The following is a 20,194-nucleotide window of genomic DNA, read 5'->3' on the forward strand; positions in this document are numbered from 1 at the left end:
AAAGCTGAATGGAATCAAATGGATCAGGGTGAAATGGTTACTGCAAGGATGAAGAACCTTCGGTGCCATTCCAAATGCTTTGAATTTGGAATGGTTGGCTTCGAAAACTGAAGACGATGAGAGTTGAAGCTGAAAACATCTGAAGGGCACCAAGTTGAATGACAGAGATCCTGGTTGGTTATTCCTGCATAGAGTAACTATCCAGAACAATAAGGTAATGTTTCTACCCTAAGAAACATGGTCTTTGGAGATCCCTGGTGTATATTTTTTTAGATATTTATCCCATCTTTATTTTTTTAATGAATAATTCAAGGCAGGAAACTTATCTACTACCTTTTCTTCCTCCTATTTTCCCTGCAACAACAACCTTGTGAGGTGAGTTGGGCTGAGAGATCGGTCCAGAGTCACCTAGCTGGCTTTCATGCCTAAGGCAGGACTAGAATTCCCAGTCTCCTGGTGATTGGTCCAAAGTCACCCAGCCCACTTTCATGCCTAAGACTAGAACTCCCCATTTCCTAGTTTCTAGGCCTGTTAACCACTAGACCCTACTGGCTTTCATAGTATTTTAAGGAAGGTGCTTTGGATCAGTGAAGATAGTTTTGGAAGATTAAAAGGTACTAGAAGTTCCAGCCCAAAATGGAGGTGCAACCAGTGTGTGGACTGCCAGTGTGAGTAATTCAACCTCAGTTCTGTAAAACTGACAAAGTAATTTCAGGAGAAAGCAGTTTGTGAAATTGCTCTACCCTTATTTTGTTTCATTGATTCATTTTATTGATTCTCCAGCTTGTTTACTTGAAATCCTGAACGTGACTGGGATTACATCAGATTACATAAGCGTATATTTTATACTTCAACTCTGTGCTCTCCTTCAGCTCAGATCTTTCCCCCTCATCCCCTGAAAAAAATACATCGTACGTTTCCTTTTGAGTCTATTTGCAAATAATCAAGCTTGGGGTGTATGGGTGCAAAATATAATTATTTCTCCAGAAACTTCATCAGATTGGAATGCTGCATTTTGAAAGGAGCAAAGCAACTTCATCAACACAATTCTTTTCAGCTAACACCCCTTTTGTCCTGCTTATATTTTTTATAAAAGAAATAGAAGTAGGCAAGCATTGTCAGTCTTGAACTAAGGATAGCAAATTGGCAGTAGCACCTAGGGGAACAAAGAAAGGGGAAAACACAAATGCACCAGGATAGCATTCATTTATCTAAAGGGGCTCAAGGAACGGTGGCGTTACAGCAATGTGGTGAAGACTCTTGCCTCCCGCTTGGAAGGTTGATAGTTCAATCCTAGGCAGCGGCAGATGTTTCTCTACCAGGGCGCAAAGGGAAAATATCTGCTGTGAGCTTCCACAAATGTGTCAGGAAGGGCATCTGGCCAGTGAAATCTCAGCTTCATTCAGTCACCCTGACTCCATCCCGAATCAAGGGATTACAGGGTCGTAAAAACAAAAAATGAACAGTGACATTAAATTTCCATTGCTTATGTTGATCTGCTAGTTGAGAAGTGCAACGTCAATTATTATAAATGGCCCTGGGAGTTTCTTCCCAGCATAATTCACAATATTTAATACAGGTGGTCTTCAATTTACAATAATTCATTTAGTGACCGTTCAAAGTTACCACAGCACTGGAAAAAGTGACTAATGATCAGTTTCCCCACTTACAAGCGTTTCAGCATCCCTATGGGCATGTAATCAAAATTTAGACGCTTGGACTGACTCATATTTATGACGGTTGCAGTGTTTTGGGATCATAAGATCACCTTTTGCAACCTTCTGGCAAGCAAAGTCATTGGGGAAGTCCAATTCACTTAACAACTGTGGCAAAAATGGTCATAAAATGGGGCAAAGCTCATTTAACAAACGTCTCGCTTAGCAATAGAAATTTGAGGCTCAGTCATGAGTCAAGGACTGTCTGTATGATGGAATGAGGAATGTGACAGCGTCTGTGGGAATTGCATCCACATAGGCAAGTTACACCCCCAGATTAGATCAAGATTGAGCAACTTCATTCATCTAACATTACCAAAGCTGATTAGATTTAATTTTGGGATGGTTCAACCTATTGCGTATATGCAGTCTGATTAGTTTATGAGTCAGAGTATTGTAGAAAACTTGTTAATTCCATAAGCAAGGCATCCACAGCCAGGGAATAATCATATTAAGTGTATTTTAGCAAGCAAACACAATTCTAATTAAAGCTAATGAATTGAATGGAAATCTTGCTCTGCTCCTTCTTCGTTGTTGTGGTCCGCTCTTAAAAAAAAAAATTGCCAATGGGTGGACTCAGTTGGGCATCTTTTTCCCAGACAATAAAACTGAAGAAACGCACTTGCCTTTCCTAGCAGGAAATCTTGGTGACTGGGTATTTGATAAGGATCTGATGTAGGGTCAGCTGAAGTGCACCTCCATTATTATTATTATACTTCTCACAATTCTTTAGGGAGGCGAGAATAATCCGGAGCTTTCAGAAACACAGCCCAGTGGCATTCACTAAGTATTACATGGACTCAAAAACATGATCTGTGTCTGCAAAAGGGATCCCCCCAGGGAAAGTTTGCCTTTTTTCGCCTACTGTGATGAGAAACAAAGCAGTCATCTCATCTCTCCCAGCCAACTGATTCTCTTAATGGTATCAAAAAAATCTACCGATCTACTGCAATAGGAAACCAACAATTTGCAAACTGGCTGCCTGGGTGAAGTGAAAGAATGAAAAATAAAGAAGGCTGAGGAAACAGGCATTGAGTGGTGAGGTTGTCTGCTGGCACTGACACCCATCTGATATGGATTGGAAAATAGAATGGGCTCTGTATCAGGGGTCTCCAAACTTGGCTGTCAGGATTCCAGCAATTGCCCTAATTAAATCATGATTCTCAAGCCAAACTTCAAAAAAATTCAAAGGATTTATTAGAGGCAGCATACTGGTACTGCCCTGTATGAAGCCAACTCTGGCATATGTAATTTACAGTCTCCCGTGACTCTGTTTCCCCCCTCTCCCCTGGGTGTCTCATAAACCAGATTCTCCAATTGAGCATATTCACGGGCTGGGTGTCATCATTCACATTCTCCAATTAAATATATTCACGGGCAAAAGCTCTGGTATTTTAGTTACAATCTTTTAAAGATAAGAGTTGGAATGTACTTCTGCTTTCAAACTACTGTACTGCTCTTCCAGATTTCCTTCCTCCCCCTGCCCCTTTTTTATGGCAACTACTAAAACAGGCATAGGAATATTTTATGAGTTGACATTGGCAACTTGAAGACTTGTGGCTAGCTTAGGAATTCTGGGAGTTGAAGTCCACAAGTCTTAAAGTTGCCAAGTTTGGAGACCTCTGCTCTTTATAAAAAGATTTTAAAAAGGCAACTCATTGAAACCGGCCTAGGAGACAAGAAATCGAAAAGTTTTAATGTCAAAGTTAGAGATTTTGACTTCAGCACCATGGATAGCAATATCCTACGTGTGGAAATTGGCCTTTACCAGTTTAATAAATACAGTATTGATATCATCCTTGTCTCTAATTCTTCAAAGGAGAAATGAAAAAAAAAATGGAACAGCCTTGTAGTTGCAAAGAATTAGCTAACGTGCGACATACCCCAAATGAAAGGTTGTTTGTAAAAGATATAGAAATCTTCTTATAAAGATGTATGAATAAAACCGTACACTTTTAAAGGTCAAAAAGAGTTTTCAAAAGCACATCCAGACAATCTGTTTATTCCTACCCACGGAATGATGAAATGATTCATGGGACACTTTTGATCTGAACATCAGTCAACCTACCAATTTTTGATTCAAGGTAATCAAAAAAGACCAAGATATGACTCCTCGGGGTTCCAGGAAAACAATTTTACACTTAAATATTAGTGCTTCCTTGGGGTTTATCAGCCAAGCTTCACCTGCTCCTGTACAAATTTTTCCATACTGTAAGGAATGGATTTAGGGCCTTTTTTTTTTTTTTTTGAAAACTGGTACCTTCTTCGATCCTGGTGTGTTGTGTTGGCTCAGGAATTGAAAGAACAAAGTCAATCCTGTTGTCCTTCATGGAAGATTACCGAGTAGATCCTGAATCTCTAAAACTCAGGGCTTAAGACACCAGAGGAAAGAAGGTATTATTTTTATATTGTGTGGGTCCATATTTATCTAGTAGTTGGAAAAAGAACTGTAGGTAGATGGAACTCTAAACCTGATGCATAAGATAATAGAGGGAAGAGGATGCAATGAAGAAAATGTGCTTGACCAATGTCAAAACATGACATTTTGTAAGCTTGTCCTGTACTATGCTTGGTTGAATAAGCTATGATCGGTTGTATTCACACATCTCACTAAACAAGCCATATTTTGCTTAGCACAATGTGTAAACCCAGCCTATCCATAGCTTGTAAGCAAGAGGACCATCTAGGGATACAACATAGTAAGGGTGGGGGTCAAGGCAAGTTTCAGTGCATGATCCTTAAAGGGTGTTAAACTTGACTGCAGCCTCTTTGGAAGCTTGCAGGGTTAGCCATGATAGGAAACAGAATACTGGATCCCATTAATCTGATTTAGAGAAAATAGTAATCTTGGGATCTTTATTGAAATGGGTGCTGTATGTTTGAACATGTGTTGGGTGTTGTAAAATGAACAAAGAAATAGGTCGCAATATAATTTTATGGGTTTTCATAAGTTAGCTAGCTGCAAATTTAAATAAAGTCCTGCCTCTTCTTCTGGGCAAGAAATCATCTCAGAACTCATGAAGAAAATACAAAATCCTTCCATATTTAATTTTTTTAAAAAAAAATATTATTATTATTATCTCTTTTATTAATTAAATATGAAACTCAGTCAACTACATTTAAAAAGATATCACAAATACCAGTGACTGGTGCTAATGGTTTCTGCCAGCGTTGTTGTTGTTGTTATTATTATTATTACTACTACTACTATTCATTGCACAGTCAGCCAGATGTTCAGACTGGGTTTGGCATTTTTGTCTACCTATCGAGTCCTTACCAAGGACCTGGGATAGGCAAAATCTGAGTATTTGATGGTGTTACAGAGATCGCTGCAGGATGGAAGCTGTTTCAAGTCAAGCTGCCTTCTGCAACTGACTGATGGCAAATTTGTCAATGCCTATTACTATTACTATTACTATTATTATTATTATTATTATTATTGTTGTTGTTGTTGTTGTTGTTGTTGTTAAAATTTATTTTGAAAGGCCATTCCGGAAGAGACAGTTCTTTCTCTGCTGACCTCCATCCTTCCAGGAGGCCTTCCCTTCAGCTACTACTTGAAGAACTATAGCTGAACTCCTACTGAACTGATAGAAACTTCTTCATCAGCCACAAGCTGTTGGGTAAGATGGATTTTTGTTCATAGCCAATAAAGAAATTTCAGTATTCACTCTGGATTTTCTAAATAAGAAACTAAATAAGAAACAAGGTTTTTATTCCCTAAGATGTTTCGGGTTCAGAATCTTGGAAGGCATGAGAGACCAGGTGGTGAAATGAATACAACAGTGGGAAGTTTGATGATGAGTTGTGGTGGTGGTTGTGGATGATGGGGCCAGTGATGGTCAGAGCTGGCCTGGCCTTTCTCCTCACCCTTATGCACTGCCAGCAGGGGAGCAATGGCGCTCTGATGCCAGACGGTGATAAGCAGCGTCCAGGGAAGCACAATCAGCACAATCGCCAAGATGTCTCGTCGCTTCGGCATCTCCAAGGCTGATGGGACCCACAGCTCCTCATTACCTGACAGCAGAAACCCCAGAGACAGAACAGGAGACCACATGGAGATCAAAGCAAGAAGGGATCAGAAGGCAGTGCAAAGGCCGCGAGGCTCACAAGTCTTACCAAGCGCTCACAACCCACCCATTGCACAAGCAGGTTTGCAGAGGCAGCAGCTGCCACCGAGGAGAGGCCAGGTTGTCCCCAGCAGGGAAGATGGTCCTCTGGGTGATATCACTGGCCAGGACTTCAGGATCCCTTCTGGAAGGATGCCTGCAAAGCAACACACACAAAAAGGGTAGACACCAAAGGACGGATGGCCCCAGTGCCCGTTCCACATTTGTACCGCAGAGAAGAATAGCAGAAGATCAGCATTGGAAGGGACCTTGGAGGTCTTCTAGTCCAACCCCCTACTGAATCAGGAGACCCTATACCATCCCAAACAAATGGCGTTCCAGTCCCTTCCTAAAAACCTCCAGTGATGGAGCACCCATTTTGTCCTGTTTGATTTCCACCAGAAGAAATCTTAAGATTATCTCCAGATTGTAGTGCCATCTCTTTCCTCCTCCGCCTGCTTGTCCTGCCAAAAGAAGTTCAAGGCTGGGAGTATATTAAGTTGACACAAAAGGTTTAGCTCAGATCCTAATAGGAACCCAGATAAGATTTAAACAGGCCGTATTTTATCAAGGGCATTATCTTGGCAAGCGGTATACATCACTTCAGTGGCAATGTCCGGAGTGGATAATTTGCAGATCCGAGAGAGAAGTTGGGCTGGATCACGGGAGACCAAGAAAGAGATGTCGACAGGCAATTGACAATGCAGACAACTGGGGGGTGGGGGAATGTGTGTGTGTGTGTGTGTGTGTGTGTATTCACATACAGGGGGACAGTGTATGATGACACTGTATGTGAATACAGGTATTACTTTTATGTGAGTACATGTATTACTATTATTCTTTTCATCCTTCCTAGTACCTATCTCTTCCCACATATGACTAACCTTGTTGCTTGTATCTTTACAATTTATATTGTTTCCTAGTATGATTTGATTGCTTATTAGTAGCCTATGACTATCACGGAGTGTGGTACCTTATGATTCTTGATGAATGTATTTCTTTGATGTACCCCGAGAGCTTAGGCACCAAAGACAAATTCCTTGTGTCCAATCACACTTAGTCAATAAAGAATTCTATTCTCTATAGAGGCCAGGAAAGCGCTTCAAGGATTCCATGAAAAAAATTGGCAGGAGGGAGAGGGCTGTTAGTAAAAGTGGGAAGATTAATATTATAGGAAAGGAGCAGCTAAGGATTTTCAGTTAGAGGAAAACAGTTTGGAAAAGGTGTTTGTGTTTGTGTGTGTGTGTGTGTGTGTGAAAGAGAGGGCGGGGGAGAGGGAGGGAGAATGAGTGAGAGAGGGGGAGAGAGAAACAGAGAGGGAGAGGGAGAAAAACAGAGAAGGAAAGGAGGGAGAGAGAAACAGAGAGGGAGAGAAACAGAGAGGGAGAGAGAAACAGAGGGACAGAGAAACAGAAGAAAAAGAGGGAGAGAAGGAGAGAGGGAAACAAGGGAGAGGAAGAGGACAGGAGGGAGAGGAAGAGAGAAACAGAGAAGGAAAAAGAGGGAGAGAGAAACAGAAGGAAAAAGAGGGAGAGAAGGAGAGAGGGAGACAAGGAGAGATGAAGAGGGAGAGTGGGAGAGAGAAACAGAGGGGCAAAGAAAGAAACAGAGATAGATAGATAGATAGATAGATAGATAGATAGATAGATAGATAGATAGATAGATAGATAGATAGATAGATGATAAATAGATAGATAGATAGATAGATAGATAGATAGATAGATAGATAGATAGATAGATAGATGATAGATAGATAGATGGAAATAAAGAGAGAAGAATGGGCAAACCCCCACCCAATAAAAGTAGCAATAAAGTTCATCCTCATTAATTACTCTGTAAGCCATTACTGCCTTTTAAAAAAAACCTATAACTTTAATGGAGGCTATTATAAAGTATAGCAGCAAAATTGTGAAACTAATTATTGTGCAGTTATTATAGAGAAGAAAGATGGGGACACCCAATCAACCCTCCACCCCCAGTAATTATTTTTCTGTCTGGCTGAATTCTGCTCTCGCCCAACTGCAAGAAGGATGTCTGCAGGCCACACATCAGGGCTTCTGGGACTCCTCCATCGCTTCTGTACCGCCCAATGAATGCCCCTCCCTCTTTCCAAATCCAACTTTGGAGGATATTCTCTCCTTTTCACTCCGCTCCTTCATAGCACTTGGTCTGCCTTCCAGCAAAATCAAGTGTTAGAGGACTAAAGTGGCTGAAGACGCTGCAGGAGGAGAGCTGTGCTAATTAGTTAGTTAGTTAACTAGTTAATTAGTTAGTGTCAGGTGAGGCTCCATTCAAAATCCAAGAAAGAAAACCTTAGACTCCATTGTTTTAGCGAAAGGGACTTTTACTGAGAATTGATAAGGTAGCATCAAGAAAATACAAGATCTGACGCAATAGGTGCGAAAATCACATATATAGAAAGTTATGTCAATGTTCCCACCCCCAATAGTTCAAACTGGCCATCCAATCTGCAATGGGTATAATGTGATAAGGGGCATCTTCAGGTGGTGTTTCATACATCTGACTCGCCAGGACGGTTGACCTTGGCCTGGATAGATAAGAAGCTACAGCTGTGCAGTAAGCAAGTAAGCATAGTCAAGAAAGTTTTCCCAAGTTTTTCAGTTCACCCTCTCAAGCCTCCAGCACTCTTCCCCCCTCCCACAAAGCCCAATTTATCTTCCCTCACCCATTTCTATGGCAGCTGGAATGACAAGCAGAAGCAGGATTCTTGAAGGCTGTTTATATCCCACCTTTATTATTTTTTTAAGCAACTCAAACTGGCAAACACACCTAGTAGCTTTTCCTATTTTCCTCACGACAACCCTGTGAGGTGGGTTGGGCTGAGACAGAAGGACTGGCCCAAAGTCAGCCAGCCAGCTTTCATGCCTAAGGTGGGACTAGAACTCACCGTCTCCTGGTGATTGGCCCACAGTTACCCAACCAGCTTTCGTGGCTAAGGCAGAATTAGAACTCACAGTCCTGTATGCACAATTCCCCACAAGTACAACAATAGCATGACAGGCAAAGAATTAAGCTACAACATTTTGACCCTGGATTTCTATTTTATTACTTGGCTGGAGCCCCATTCAAAAATGGCCGCCTCCTACCTGCCATCCACCGTCCTCCATTTCGACTTCATTCCGTTCAAAAGTATGGATTTCCCTCCCAGCCTCTGCTAAATGGCTCCCATAAGCATGAGTTATTGAATAAACTATAACTGGCTGGATTCATAAAAATGTGCTAACCGAGAACCATGATTTAAAACGCACGATGACTTGCGAAGCCCAAACAAATCACTTAGTGGGTTAAGACGGAGTCTATCCATAGTTTTAGCCTCCAGCTGGCCTATAAATGTTAAGAATAGCTAAAAGAGCCAGAAATCATACAATTCAACTCCCAGCCTGCATCATTTCTACTTAATTCAGCATCCGAGGGCTGTCAGAGATAGGGAGAACATCAAGAGAGATAGGGGGGGAAAAAAGTCAAAACGGCACCCCAAATCCTTCCCTTTTTTTAGGTGTCCATTCTGCAATTCTGACCATTATCTTCCCTTTTTTTAAAAAATACTCTTCCAATGACCCTATTAGGAAGGACTAGTACAGTGATGGCTAACCTTTTCAGCTTGGTGTGTCAAAAATCGGGAAAAAGTGTAGCCTTCCTCGGGTCGTGTGTCACTTCAAGAAATATCAATAATTTGGTTTATGACGGACTGGGCTGGGGTGATTACACAGGGCTATGAAACTCGTCTCCCTGGTCTCAGGGCTGCAGGTGCAGGATGTGGGGATCGGAAGGCCACCTTACAGGGCTGTGAACCTCATGGATCTCCTTTCCCCCTGTAGCGTTCCTGAGGTAATGAAACTGACAAACCTCACTTTATGGCGGTTAAAACTGGTTCTCTGCTGCAAAGATCTCGCGGCAGCGGTGACACCACGCCTCCACGCAACAAGCAGGGAGCAGGAATTGGAGCAGGGCACAGGCAGCCTCTAAATGTGCAGGTTTTCCCCACACCAACAGGCGTGTCAGTCAAAGTGCCTCGGCGTGTCACGAGTGACACGCGTGCTATAGGTTAGCCATCACTGGACTAGTAACACCTAAAATGGTTCCTAGTCTTTGGAAAGCTGCCATTTTGAACTTTCCCACAATTCCCCACCGTAGAGCTCGGTAGGAAACAACGCTGCATTGTAGGGTATCAGTCTCGTAAAAGCTTCGTTTTTATTCTGGGCTAAAGTTGGTGGCTTAGTGGCTAAGATGCTGAGCTTGTCGATCAGAAAGGCCGGCAGTTTGGTGGTTTGAATCCCTAGCGCCGCATCACGGAGTGAGCTCCCGTTACTTGTCCCAGCTTCTGCCAACCTAGCAGTTTGAAAGCATGTAAAAAAAATGCAAGTAGAAAAATAGGGACCCCTTTGGTGGGAAGGTAACAGCGTTCCGTGCGCCTTTGGTGTTTAGTCATGCCGGCCGCATGACCACGGAGACGTCTTCAGACAGCGCTGGCTCTTCGGCTTTGTAATGGAGATGAGCATCACCCCCTAGAGCCGGAAGAGATTGGCACGTATGTGTGAGAAAAACCTTTACCTTTACCTGAAGCTCTGGGACTTCCCCCTTTCCATCTATTATCTGCAAATTCTCTGTTTTTATTATTCTAATTTATTAGTACCCTAGCTTTTTATTCTTTTTTAAAAAATAAATAATTAAAGGTGGCAAACATATCTAATCTTCTTCCTCCTATTTCCCCCATAACAGCAACTGTGAGGTGAGTTAGGCTGAGGGATAGTGATTGGCCCATAGTCACCCAGCTGGCTTTCATGCTTAAGACGAGACTACAACTCCCAGTCTCCTGGTTGTCGTCTCAAAGTCTCCCACCTGGCTTTCATGCCTAAGGTAGGACTCGAACTTACCATCTCCTGGTTATTGGCTGAAAGTCATCCAGCTGGCTATTATGTCTAAGGCAGAACTAGAACTCACCATCCCCCGGTTATGGGTTCCAAGTTCCCCACCCAGCTTTCATGCCTAAGGCAGGATTAGAACTCACAGCCCCTGAATTTTTCTCCTATGGAAAATCCTTCCTATTGCCTGCCCTCCGCAGAAGAGGCTGGTTGTCTCACCTGAGTGCCTTCACATTCTCCTGCACACAGAGTGCTATTCCTAGCCGTCAAGATTTATTTTTAATTATGGAAACTTCATTGGGAGTGTGGGGGGCGGGGAGAACCTGCGCAATTTATCTTGGTGCCTTTTAAATGTTTATTAATAACTCCAGGTAATAAAAAGTATAAGTTTACTTAATGCGAAAACAAGGAGTGAGTGTCAAGCTGAGATTGCATTTGCTTGCCCATATTTTGCTACCTGTAAATCGGAGAAGGGTTGAACTTGAAGCCGCTATTTGGCTGCCTGAGTCGATGACTTGCTTTTCATGCAACCTTAAATCATTGTTAGGTTTTAGCTTTAATTGAGTGAACTATCATTGGGTGGGTTTGTGCAACAATCAAAGCCAAAAATGCCAATTTGAATGTCTCCTCTGTTTATTTCAATGGGACTGATTCGGTAACAAAACATCTAGATTTTTCATATGGTATTGATTTTATTTATATTTTTGCTTTTTTTTTTTTGAGTGGTGCGCTGGCCTAGAGGTGGTGCTCTCGCCTCACAATCAGGAGACTGTGAGTTCGATCTTAGGTAGAGGCAGATATTTTTCTCTCTGGGTACAATGAGAATATATCCGCTGAACAAAACTCCACATTGGTGACAGGAAGGGCATCCGGCCAGTAAACCCAAAGCTCCATTCAGTTGCTCAGACTCCACTCCGCAAGGGATTATGGGGTCATTAAAAGATGATGATTTATATTTTGCTTTTTTTATTTTTATAAATAATCCAGGGAGAGAAGCATACCTAACACTGCTTCCTCCTCCTATTTTTCCCACAACAGCCCTTTGAATTGGGTTGGGTAAAAGAGTGACTATCCCAAAGTCACCCAGCTAACTTCCATGTCTGAGATGGAACTAGAACTCCCAGTCTCCTGGCGTTTGGCCCAAAGTCGCCCAGCTGGCTTTCATACCTAAGGCAGGACTAGAATTCACCATCTCCGGATTTCTAATCTGGTGCCTTAAAGCACTAGACCAAACTGGCATATTTTGTGCTAAGTCATGGATCGGTTTCAACTGTGATTTGTTGAGCTAATTACAGTGTCCAATTCAGACGTCACACTAAGCCTCAAATCATACTTAAATACTGAAATAATTAGTTTCACACAACAAACTAAGCCAAGAGCAAGTGACTTGCATTTTGGTTTGTAAAAATTAGTTTATTACCATATCTTCCTGGTGGTTTTCAGTATATGCTTCTCTCAGGCTGTTTGAGGGGGGTGAGGGGGGAGAAAGAGTTTTTGTTTTCTTTTAACAAAAACACATTGCAACTGAATATATTCTTAAAAAATTCCAGTAACTGGCAGAGTTCCATTCCCTGATAAGTAACAATCACCATTTCTAATAGGGTGGCTACCAATTTAATGCATCAGGATTCCTCGGGGCAAACCAGGAGATGGAGAAATTGGAAAAGGAAATGGACTTGCAGTGACTTAAGCCTTAGAAGAGCCCACAAATTCCAGCTCTGAAATCAAAATAAATAAATGAGTAAATAAAAATAACATAATGTAGGGCGATGTTCCCAGAATATTGCCGAGGGAGCTGACGGCGCGTTGAAAGTCTAAAAAGGGATCTGCCAGGAATAATAACTAGAAGTCCTTTTTAATTCTGTGATTTGACATTTCCCTTAATAACTCAGAGAGATGGATGGGTGGGGTGGGGAGGAAAGGCACCGATATTTTGGACATGCCTCATTCTGTCCACTCAATGTGCTCAGCTGACACATCGCTTAGAAAGCAAGCGGGGCTTGTGATTAACCTTTCTTTAGCCATTAGGCTTCGTTTCACACAAAACCAGGGCAGTGTTGTGGTTAGCCGGCAGCAGGTGCAGACGGCTGAGGAGAGCGAGGACTCAGATGAGGGGCCAGGACCATCAGGGAGTGGACTGCTGCCTTCAGAGATTGTGGGGGCTGGCAGCAGCAATGAGGAGATTCCCGAGGAGCCTGTGCCAAGTGTGTGTGTGTGCAGGGCTGCTCGTAGGAAAGAGCAGCTGCAACAGCACGGGTGACTCAGGAGTAAGGCTGCAAGGTAATGGCCCCTCCTTCAAGAAGATAAAAGCCAGCTGTGAAAGGAATGTACTTTGCAGAAGGCAAAGACGTTTTGAAACTCCAGCCTCGTGGACATTCCAGTATCCTGAGTTTGTATCTGAAGATTCTTGTATTGCAAATTATTTCTTGTCTGTTATCTTTTGACAAGTCTTGCACAGTTTGGCAAGGCTTGTGCTTATCACAGCTAATTATTTTGTAAAAGCATTACAAGGTTTCTGTTCCTTTTGGATTGTGTTTGATTTGTTGAAAAAGGGTGTGGGTCAGAACAGGCAGCAACGCCCTGAGAGAACTGAAACTAAATGACATCTAGCTTGGGTTTTGTTCTTGGGGACAAGGTTGGTGAGTGGTGAGGAGGGCATATCATCCGCCCTTTGTCTCCAATTGCTTTATGTGGCAGGAATTTTCCATAAATGCCTTGAGAGTGCACTGGTTCAAGAGGTTAGGACACTCGGCTGACGACTGGCAGGCTCGTGTTTGAGACCCGGTTTTTTGCCTCAGGACAGGGTAACTCCCATCACATGCTCCAGTACCTACTGACTCGGCAGTTTGAAAGGGAGCGACTGCGAGTAGATAAATGGGTACCTCAAGGAGCACTTGGGAACTCCTTACATGTCCTGGGGACATGAAAGCAGAGGTGGTATTCAGCAGGTTCTGACCAGTTCTGGAGAACCAGTAGCGGAAATTTTGAGTAGTTCGGAGAACTGGTGGTAACTTTCCCCAGGAGTGGGGTGGAAATGGAGATTTTACAGTATCCTTCCCCTGCCATGCCCACCAAGCCATGTAGTAAAAAAATTTGAATCCCACCACTGCATGAAAGGACCCCAACTGGGCATCCCCCAGGAAACGGTGATGTCACCATTCAATCCTTTCAACCCAGAAGCACTTTGGCGCTCCCAACATGTCTGTAGCTCATAATTGCCTGTATATATATATATATATATATATATATATATATATATATATATATATATATATATATATATTTTGAAGCAAGAATGTGTACCAGCATTTTGATTCTAACAGGTAAGTCACCCATCATGCCTTCTCCAGCAGCCATTTCGTGAGCAGACACCTCTTTGGGGTAACCATGGTATGTATCATGGCATCCACCACATTCTTCAACTTTCCAGGTGTGCCCACCAGACCAAAATAATTGTGGGGTCCTTGATGGTCTCTGAGCTTGGTTGTTTTCTTACAGACGTTTCATCACCCAACTAGGTAACATCATCAGTGTTAGAAGGGAATGGGGTTTGCTCTCTTCACCATTCAAAAGAGACAATAAAAAAACTAGAACACAAACAGAAACTCACCAGCAATCAAAACCTACTTAAGCAGAGATTAACACCAGGATCAATACCAAACCAACATTCAAATAGTATAAACTATGCCCCAGTACGGAACTATCCAGAAGAAAGCAATGCTTCCAGGGATGGGATTCTACCAGTTTGCACCTATTTGGTAGAACCGATTGTTAACATTCTAAGCAGTTCGGAGAACCGATTGTTAGAAGAAATTACTGGGCTAATCCTGTAAGGAAGGCAGGAAGGAAACATTCTGGTGTTGCTTACAGAAACTGCCTCTCCGTTAACCCTTATTACATTCTTGGCAGGACTAGACTTCCTGTCTCTGGAACTCCTCTGGAGTTTTTTTCCCCCTCCTTTGCTGGTACTTTGCTTGTGTGGAGTGACCATTCAAAGTTACAATGGCACTGAAAAAAGTGACTTATGACTGTTGCAGCCTCCCCACAGTCATGAGAGGCCAGGCGAGGAGATGCATGCCTCGATGTGAGTGATGTTGAGTTGGCTACACCCAGCCAGTCACATGACCACCAAGCCACACCCACCAACTAAGCCATGCCCACAGAACCGGTTGTTAAAAAATTTGAATCCCACCCCTGAATGCTTCCTCTTAAAGACAGACAGAGCAAGCCATTTATATATAAACAGAGAGCAAACTCCACTCCCTTCTAGCACTGAAGATGTTACCTACTTGGGTAATGAAACATCTGCAAGAAACAACCAAGTTCAAAGAGCATCAAGGATCCCACAGTTCAACCCTGAGCTACAAATATTCTCTTGTATTAGGACCCAAATAAGCTGAGATTAAACTCCTTTGACTGCAGTGGGGCTTACTTTTAGGTAAGGCATCTGTAAGCTACAGATTTAGTGCCGAGCACATCTTATTTAGCTTAACTGTTTTCTGCCAGACTTCTGGGGAATCTTGGTCAAGGCTAAATCCACCTATGGTTTTCTTCTAAATCCTGATCAGGGATCCCAGCCAGTGCTTCATGTTGGCAGCTCCCTACAACAGTCGTGTCTTTTCCAGGTTGTATAGCTTCTCTCCATAAATGCAGCACACACAAAAATTGTGCTTGTTTGAAAGCGGAGGCCTTCCCAGCCCTATTATTTGCTCTGAATTGCACTGAAGTTAATTAAAAAGCTCACATGGGATTTATGTCCCCACAAAGTCACTGGAGATTTGCCATCCCTATTTTTAAATTAATTTTTATATACACTTATTTTGAGCGTAATGACTACCAAATGCCCTCGGCTTCCTTCTAACACGCGCCGGATTGAACTGCTCCTTTGTAAGCGTGCAGCTCTTTCAAAGAATTCGAACAAAGAAATCCATCGGTTTTGTGAAATTAACTAAGCAGATCCAAATTGGTTTATATTATCACTGTAAATGTAAATTTCCTCTGTTTGATAAGCTGTCTGCTAGTGTTGAACAACTGGCCTGTAATTGGAATTTGCAGATTTCACCGAGTAACTTTGGAAACCACCAGAATTAATATTGGTTGTCAAGTATTTGAGAACATGGCAGAGTTCTATTTGTTAATTGTACTCTGACATAATGAACGATGAAAGTCAATTGCTTATTCATAGAGCAAATACTTCCCAACTGGGAACTCTGTGAGCGTGGCACTCTACAGGCAGTAGATATCTTCATTTCTACATTTGATTTGTTAAACGGAAGGAACATTCAATTTTTAAAAAGAGGCCCTGAACCAGATTTATCGTCTCTCTATATAAAAGCGAAATACCACTTGCGCATCATCACAAAATCTCCAGAACCGTAAAGCCTACAAACTTGAAATTTGGCACGCAGGTTCCTTTTGGCTTCTAGATGCTCACTAAGTAAGGATTTTTCAAAATGACCATCAGAGAATTAGTATTTTGTATATTGTTATTAATACACTCTGATGCTAAGGACTTCTACTCCCCCTCCCCACCTGAAAAGAAATCTGTTCCAAATGCAAAACACAAGCAGAGGAGAGGAGTTTCAGTTTTAGGTTCACAGCACTAAACAGCTTTAGTACAGAATGGTTGAGCTAAGCCACGCCCAGGCTCCCTGCTGTCTCCTTCTTGCTCACACAGCAAATACTGCTTGAGTTTCCAAACAGCCCTCAACTCTCTCACACACTGACAGGGCGCTAGCCAGATGAATACCGATGGATGCTGGTAGGCAGAGGCAGAAATCCCCCCCTTATTTTCCTCCCCCAAAACTAAGCCCAACCACATAGTTTCATAGCAAAGCACGGAAATAGAGCTAGTCCAGAATATTTTCATGAAGCAATTCCTGCCCTGGTCCCCCTTTTCTCTCCCATCAATTCAAAGCTTCCCCCAGTTATCCTCAGTCCCACCCTCCTCCATCTGAAAGTGGATGGATCAGCTTTAGAATCAAAACCCAGATCTTTACGACTGAACCCTAAAAATCCTGGTGTGGACGGGTATCCGGCTAGTCTGTAATATTACGGAAATAGGAGAAGGGAAAATGTGATGCCACCCATATTAAAGCAAGAAGGGGGAGCCCAGAAGAAAACAATAATAATGTATTGAGTTGCATACCCATCCATCCAGATCAAACACAGGAAGTCCTCAATTTACAACAGTTCATTTAGTGACCGTTTGAAGTTACAACGGCACTGAAAAAAAGTGATTTCATGACTGTGTTTCACACTTATGACCATCGCAGCATCCGCATGCTCACCTGATTGAATTTCAAAAGCAACTGGCAACTGGCTCGCATTTACGACAGTTGCACTGACCTGGGGTCACGTGTGATCCCTCTTTTCGTGAACTTCTGACAAGCAAAGCCAACGGGGAAGCCCTGATTCACTTAAGAACTAACCGCTGCAGTGCTTCACTTAACGGTGGCAAGAAAGGTCACAACATGAGGCAAAACTCACTTAACAAAATGTCTCGCTTTAGCTATAGAAAATCGGGGCTCGATTGGGGTCCTACGTCAAGGACTCTTTCACCTGCCTATAAAATCAACGGAACAGAGAGCCAGTCATGGACGAAGCAGAGAAACAGATTAACAGAGTTGGAAGGGACCTGGTAGGTCATCTAGTCCAACTCCCTGCCCAAGCAGGAGACCCTACACCATTCCTGATAGATGGCTGTCCAGTCTCTTCGTGAAAGTCTCAAGTGATGGGCACTCCCACAACTTCTGAAGGCAACTTCTGTTCGGGAGTGGTATTCAGCAGGTTCTGACCAGTTCTGCAGAACCGGTAGTGGAAATTTTGAGTAGTTTGGAGAACCAGAAAATCCCGCCTCTGACTGGCCCCGCCCCCATCTATTCTCCGCCTCCCAAGTCCCAGCTGATTGGCTGGGTCTTCTTTTGTTGCCTTGCACAGGAGAACGGAGCTGGAAAGCAGGTTAGAGTGGTGGGGAAGGAATGGGTATTTTGCAATATCCTTCCACTGCTATGCCCACCAAGCCACGCCCACCAAGCCACGCCACACCCACCAAGCCACGCACACCAAGCCACACCACACCCACCAAGCCACGCCACGCCACGCCACACCACACCCACCAAGCCACACCACACCCACCAAACTACGCCTACAGAACCGGTAGTAAAAAAAATTGAATACCACCACTGCAGTTCTGTTCCATAGGTTGTTTGTTCTCCCTGCCAGAAAATTCCTCCTTATTTCCAGGTTGAATCTCTCCTTGTTCAGTTTCCATCCATTGTTCCTTGTCCGGCCTTTGGATGCTTTGGAAAATAGCTTGACCCCTTCTTTTCTGTGGCAGCCCCTCAAATACTGGAAGGCCGCTATCCTGTCTCCCCTGGTCCTTCTCTTGCCTAGACTAGCCAGGCCCAGTTCCTACAACAGTTCATCGGTATGTTTTAACCTCCAGTCCCCTCATCATCTTGGTTACTCTTCTCTGCACTATTTCTAGAGTCTCAGCATCTTTTTTAAAATAAACGATCTGCTTTGTTATGTGCTGAAGCCACGAGTCACATTCGGTGGCAGCCAGAAAAGAAATTCAGAATCTGTGTCTGATGGACACCATCACCAGCTGAGAGTGATCCAGACGAGATCCTGAAGGGGGCACAGATCACGCACGAGATGAATCCTTGTCACGAGCTGCCAATGACGGCAGCAGAGGAGGAATTGTAGTTGTTGTTTTTGTTGGTATGGGCTGCGGTAAGAATACGGTAATCACGCAGTAATTACAGCGCAGCTCAAATCAACCCAGCAAATTTTATTGCTATTATTACAGCTGTCACTACCGTTCTGGCACCAAAGATGGGTCATTACATAAGCGTCAAAGAGCCTGCAGAAGAAGGATTGTCAGTTTGGTATCCACTCCCCGTGTGTGGGTTTATGTCTTCCATGTTGGATGCATTTATTATCAAGGGGGGGATTGAAAACATTTGAAAGGTTTTACAAGTTTACTGTCAACTGGGATGGTTGCTCTCCAATGGAGATGGATCCAACCAGTGGTGGGATTCAATTTTTTTTGCTACCGGTTCTGTGGGCGTGGCTTGGTGGGCATGGCAGGGGAAGGTTACTGCGAAATCCCCATTCCCTCCCCACCCCACTAACCTGCTTTCCAGCTCCGTTCTCCGGTGCAGGGCAACCAAAGGAGACCCAGCCGATCAGCTGGGACTCGATGGGAGGCGGAGAATAGATGGTGGTGGGACCAATCAGAGGTGGGATTTGCTGGTTTTCGGAACTACTCCAAAATTTCTGCTACTGGTTCTCCAGAACCGGTCAGAACCAGCTGAGTATACCACCTCTGGATCCAACCAAACCAAATTGGGGGAAATTTACTTTGGGGAGGGGGCTGCTCTGTTCTAAACCTGATGCCCTTTCAAATGTTTTGAACCTCCCCTTGATAATAAATGCATCCAACATGGAAGATGTCAGAGTCCTCCTGAATGCCTCCGATCCTTCTCTAGGGTTTCCCAGGTAGAAACTGGGAAAATTCTTGCATTAGACTCCTTCTCAATAATTCACAGATTAGAGGAAGACCACAAGTTGCAGCCATTTGAAGTTACAGTGGCACTGAAAAAAAGGAACTCTGGATCGTTTTCCACGCTTACAACCGTTGCATATCTCGTGATCAACATTCAAACACTTGACAACTGGATCGCATTTATGACGGTTGCAGGGTCTTGAGATCATGTGATTTCCCTCTGGCGACCTTCTGGCAAGCAAAGTCAATGGGGAAGCCAGATTAAACTTAATGACTGCGATACTGCACTTAACAACTGTTTTTAGGATAGATTTGGGAGGATAATATGAATTGTTATAAAATAAACTAAGTAAACTATGGTTACCTCATAAAATATGAATGAATAAAACTATAGTCAAATGATTGATTAATAATGATACTAGGGTATTTAATTTTTGATTGATAATATGAGCTTTTATGTAATGTAACTGTAATTGAAGACTACAAAATGGATGCACAAAATAATTTGTAAACCAACCGACACACTGTTTGTATACCTATGGAAGAAAGTTTGATGTTTTTATGTTTTCTTTGTTTATGTTTGTTTTTAAAAACCAATAAAATTTACAAAAAAAACAACAACAACTTCAGTGATTCACTTAACAATAGTGGTAAGGAAAGTTGTAAATAGCAATGACACTTAGACATATACCACTTTATAGTGCTTTATAGCCCTCTCTAAGCAGTTTACAGTCAGCCTATTTGCCCCCAACAATCTGGGTCCTCATTTTACCCACCTCAGAAGGATGGAAGGCTGTCAACCTTGAACAGGTCAGCATCGAACTTCCTGGCTGTGGGCAGAGTTAGCCTACAATTATGCATTATAACCACTGTACCAACATGACTTCCTTCCTTCCTTCCTTCCTTCCTTCCTTCCTTCCTTCCTTCCTTCCTTCCTTCCTTCCTTCCTTCCTTCCTTCCTTCCTCCCTCCCTCT

At 43.0% G+C, this 20,194-nt stretch overlaps 1 protein-coding gene across 4 annotated transcripts in view; it reads right to left on the reverse strand.

Annotated features, from left to right (window-relative positions):
• The window catches only part of B3GAT1 (beta-1,3-glucuronyltransferase 1), a 58,239-nt gene that overhangs the window by 19,079 nt on the left and 18,966 nt on the right, over positions 1-20,194 (reverse strand). Inside the window, exons 2-3 of one of the 4 annotated variants that reach the window (XM_087970112.1) lie at positions 5,853-5,981; positions 5,586-5,732 (exon numbers count right to left, since the gene is read on the reverse strand). In XM_087970112.1, coding sequence (XP_087826238.1) covers positions 5,586-5,732; positions 5,853-5,856 — 151 coding nt within the window. In that variant the 5' untranslated portion in view covers positions 5,857-5,981. Of the gene's footprint in view, positions 1-5,585; positions 5,982-20,194 lie in introns of all 4 variants that reach the window. The other 3 variants (XM_087970113.1, XM_087970114.1, XM_087970111.1) reach the window with 3 other exon arrangements.

Source organism: Notechis scutatus, chromosome 7 (assembly GCF_049901735.1).
Source record: "Notechis scutatus isolate UNSWTSFEM ecotype Mainland chromosome 7, rNotScu1.2, whole genome shotgun sequence".
NCBI lineage: Eukaryota > Metazoa > Chordata > Lepidosauria > Squamata > Elapidae > Notechis > Notechis scutatus.